This window comes from Mizuhopecten yessoensis, unplaced genomic scaffold, assembly GCF_002113885.1.
Source record: "Mizuhopecten yessoensis strain PY_sf001 unplaced genomic scaffold, ASM211388v2 scaffold10331, whole genome shotgun sequence".
Lineage (NCBI taxonomy): Eukaryota > Metazoa > Mollusca > Bivalvia > Pectinida > Pectinidae > Mizuhopecten > Mizuhopecten yessoensis.
In genome coordinates this window covers 2,181,646-2,186,168 of record NW_018408493.1, presented here as the reverse complement: position 1 = coordinate 2,186,168, position 4,523 = coordinate 2,181,646, and the positions used below count along the sequence as shown (strand labels likewise).

General features: G+C 45.4%; 1 protein-coding gene across 1 annotated transcript; it reads left to right on the top strand.

Annotated features, from left to right (window-relative positions):
- Window positions 1–3,020: 3,020 nt before the first annotated feature.
- Window positions 3,021–3,769, top strand: LOC110460147. Its single transcript, XM_021512885.1, has 2 exons — window positions 3,021–3,221; window positions 3,485–3,769. Exons 1-2 carry the CDS (start codon window positions 3,021–3,023, stop codon window positions 3,767–3,769), a joined length of 486 nt encoding a protein of 161 aa, XP_021368560.1.
- The last annotated feature ends 754 nt before the right edge of the window (window positions 3,770–4,523 follow it).

The window sequence follows — 4,523 nt, the reverse complement described above, 5'->3', positions numbered from 1 at the left end:
CCCCCCAGGTGGCAACAACAAACACCCCTAGGCTGTTCACAACGCACCGGCCTGCACCAGTGACTGTTTAATTATTAATAATAATTTCAAACAACATTTTACAACAATTTGTCATGTATATTTTAACCTACACATCTACAATGTATCTCCTAGACATTTACCACTATTTTTTCAGAAAAATAAACATTTTCTATACCTCCGTCCCGACCAGTGCGTTGACCTGAACTGAGGTCCCAGCAACACTTGCTGCACGTGCTACACATGCCCTACAGGTGTCGCCACCTATCGGGGTACCATAAGAGAAAACAATTTCGCGCTAATTCCTTGTAGTCAACCGCGCGAAATATAAAGTCCCCTCTCCCCTCTATGTCCTGTAGCTACCTCAGGTCACATCTCCCCTCTATGTATTGTGGATACCTCAGGTTACCTGTTCCCTCTATGTACTGTGGATACCTCAGGTCACCTCTCCCCTCTATGTATTGTGGATACCTCAGGTCACCTGTTCCCTCTATGCACTGTATCTAACTCCGGTCACATTTCCACTCTATGTAATGCAGCTACTTCAGGTTTCCTTTCCCATATAATATCCTGTGACTACATGAGGCCATATCTCCCCTCTATGTACTGTGACTAACTCAGGTCACCTCTCCCCTCTATATACTGCGACTAACTCATGTCACATTTCCCCTCGTTTTACTGTGGCCTCTCCCCTCTATGTACTGTGATCACATCAGGTCACCTCTCTCCTCTTTATACTGTGACTGGCTACCTCGGGTCACCTCTCCCCCCTATGTACTGTGACTACCTCATGCAGCCTCTCCCCTCTTGGTACTGTGACTACCTCAGGTCCCCTCTCCTCTCTTGGTACTGTGGATACCTCAGGTCAACTGTTCCCTCCATATACTGTTACTACCTCAGGTCCCCTCTCCCCTCTTTGTACTGTGACTACCTCAGGTCACCTCTCCCCTCTTGGTACTGTGGATACCTCAGGTCAACTGTTCCCTCTATATACTGCAACTAACTCATGTCACATTTCCCCTCGTTTTACTGTGGCTACCTCAGGTCACCTCTCCCCTCTTTGTACTGTGACCACCTCAGGTCCCCTCTCCCCTCTTTGAACTGTGACTACCTCAGATCACCTCTCCCCTATATACTGCGACTAACTCATGTCACATTTCCCCTCGTTATACTGTGGCTATCTCAGGTCACCTCTCCTCTCTATGTACTGTGACTACCTCAGGTCACCTCTCCCCTCTATATACTGCGTCCATCTCATGTCACATTTCCCCTCGTTTTACTGTGGCTATCTCAGGTCACCTCTCCTCTCTATGTACTGCGACTACCTCAGGTCACCTCTCCCCTCTATGTACTGTGGAGACCTCAGGTCACCTCTCCCCTCTTTGTACTGTGACTACCTCAGGTCACCTCTCCCCTCTATATAATGCGACCAACTCATGTCACATTTCCCCTCGTTTTACTGTGGCTATCTCAGGTCACCTCTCCTCTCTATGTACTGTGACTACCTCAGGTCACCTCTCCCCTCTATGTACTGTGACTACCTCAGGTCACCTCTCCCCTCTTTGTACTGTGACTACCTCAGGTCACCTCTCCACTCGTTTTACTGTGGACATCTCAGGTCACCTCTCCCCTCTATGTATTCTGACTACCTCAGGTCACCTCTCCCCTCTATGTACTGTGACTACCTCAGGTTACCTCTCCCCTCTATTTAATGTGACTACCTCAGGTCAGCTCTCCCCTCTTTGTATTGTGACTACCTCAGGTCACCTCTCCCATCTATGTACTGTGATTATCTCAGGCAGCCTCTCCAGTCAATAAACTGTGGCTGGCTACCTCGGGTCAGCTCTCTCCTCTTTGTACTGTGACTACCTCAGGTCACCTCCCCCTCTATGTACTGTGACTACCTCAGGTCACCTCTCCCCTCTATGTACTGTGACTACCTCAGGTCATCTCCCCCCTCTATTTACTGTGGCTGGCTACCTCAGGTCACCTCTCCACTCTTTTTACTGTGACTACCTTAGGTCACCTCTCCCCTCTATGTACTATGACTACCTCAGGCAGCCTCTCCCCTCTATGTACTGTGACTACCTCATATATCTCAGGCAGCCTCTCCCCTCTATGTAATGTGACTACCTCAGGCAGCCTTTTCCCTCTTAGTACTGGGACTACCTCGGGTCTCCTACCCCCTCTTTGTACTGTGACTACCTCAGGTCACCTCTCCCCTCTATGTACTGTTGATACATCTGTACTCAAGTCACCTCTCCCCTTTATGTACTGTGACTACATCAAGCAGCCTCTCCCCTCTATATACATCTGCACTCAAGTCACCTCTCCCCTTTATGTACTGTGACTACCTCAAGCAGCCTCTCCTCTCTATATACTGTTACTACCTCAGGTCACCTGTATAGTTTCGAGTTGCACCTTATCCTTTTCGGAGTGTTTATAAGAGGTCCTGGTTAACTATTTTCCTCTTCGTCAATTTCGTACTTTTCCTTTTTGCTGCCGAACATATCAAGTCTCCCAAACGAAGTTCTTTTGCTGTTTCTTTCTTTTCTTTTTTTTCTTCCTTGATTCTGCAAAACAGTTTCTGGACTTTTAGTCAGAAACTACAGGCCGGGTTATTATGAAACTTCAGAAGAGCATTGGTGGGCATGTGATGGTATGTTTCATTTTCCGATCGGTCTTCAAAAATGGCCGCAGTGGTCTATGATTAATTGACAAATATATGGGTGTACGCCAAGGTGATGCCAACGGTCCCACTCTATGTCTAGGGTTTGCTTTAACTTTATGTGTAAGTCAATTACGGTTTTGCAAGTTCAATTCTATGGATCATTTGCGACTATAGGGAGAGTCTGGGGGACTTTTATATAACGTTCCCCGTTACAATTAGGACGTTTATTTCTGCCATGACAATCAATCCGTCATTAAGATCGATACCATATTCACCAACTGGGTCCAGAAAGCTGACAAAACATTCCACAAAAAAACGCCGCCAAATCGCTATGATCATCGACAACTGTCCAGCTCATCCTAACATCAAAGATCTACGGGCCATCAAACTCATCTTCCTTCCACCGAGCACAACCAGTAAGACCCCGCCAATGGACCAAGGGGTGATCCAGAGTTTGAAGGTCCACTACCGCAAACTTATCATCCTACGCCACGTCAAAGCCATAGACCATCAGCAGGAAGCTGCGATCTCCGTACTCGATGCTCTGAAGTTGTAAGCAGTAGCCTGGCGATGTGTTACAGAGACCACCATTCGCAACTGTTTCCACCATGCTGGTTTTACAACGGCCTCCGCCCCTATACTTGATGCCGCCGACAACAGCGACGATGATGAGGATGACATCCCTCTTGCACAGCTGCTGCACGTGCACCTACCAATACCGTTTAGCCACTACGCATCAGTTGACGATGACATACCGACCAGCGCCACCATGACTGATGACACATCGTTGACGAGGTTCTTGAGAGTAAGGGCATTTACATCGATGACAACGACACTGAGTCCACTTATGACTGTGAGCCTGTACCACCACCAACTACAGATATGGCTTCAAATGCCTGCGGCATCCTTCTTCGATACCTGGAGACCCGTCCAAACAAAGCTGCCCAGATCCACTCAATACTGCGACTATCAGATGAAATCATCCTCGAGGATCTTACCCACAGGACCAGAAACTTACAACAGTCAACGATGGAGGATTATTTCCAGGACTTTGTTTCCGCGCGAGATGGTAATAAGTGACATTATAGAATAAACTGTGTTCACAGTGGATAGACAATTTTTTTTCCGCCATTTGAAATTGTATTGATTAATATGTAGTAGCTATATGTCGTTAGTGCTCCGTGACTTGTTATCGGTGCTTAAATGTTAATGTGTTTATTAGTGCTTTAATGTGTTTATTTACGATGTGTATTGTTTTCGCGTGTACTCATTAAAAACATAATTTACGTGTACGCTCCAATACAGTGATTTGTGTAAAGAAGCATAGCGAGGTCGGAGACAGCATGTAAGTTTTACAGTAGACGTTCTTCCTGTTTGTATGTGTGTTTATTGTAACATTGATTTGTATCAATTAATTAATATGATTATGAATAAATTGTTATTTTTATTTTATATCGTTATCTTTTTGTCATTTATCGACTGTTTATATAAGTCGTTGATTTTTCCGACAATCAACGTATTGATAGCCTCATATTTGACCAAACACTTTACCAAGCTTTATGCCAAACATATGAACTCGCTTAACTCGAATACTCGGATAACTCGAAGTTTCCCAACGATCCCGTCGACTTCGAGATAACGAGGATCGACTGTATAGTCTTTAGCATTCCCTATGCGACACTCCAAATCTTCATTTTACTTTAGTAGCTTTGAAAAAAACGTTATTCTTGCTTTACGGTTATAAATAACATCTTATTTTCCCCTGAAGGCTGTTTTAACAATTATTCCCCTGATACTGTCCCTTTAAGTTCATTCAGTGCAATTCCTCCTGGGC

Bases quoted from the DNA above. Each gene is read 5' to 3' on its own strand.
- LOC110460147 (XM_021512885.1), top strand. From the start codon at position 3,021: ATGATCATCGACAACTGTCCAGCTCATCCTAACATCAAAGATCTACGG. The intron at 3,222-3,484 runs GTACTCGATGCT...ATCGTTGACGAG, and splicing joins AGCAGGAAGCTGCGATCTCC to GTTCTTGAGAGTAAGGGCAT.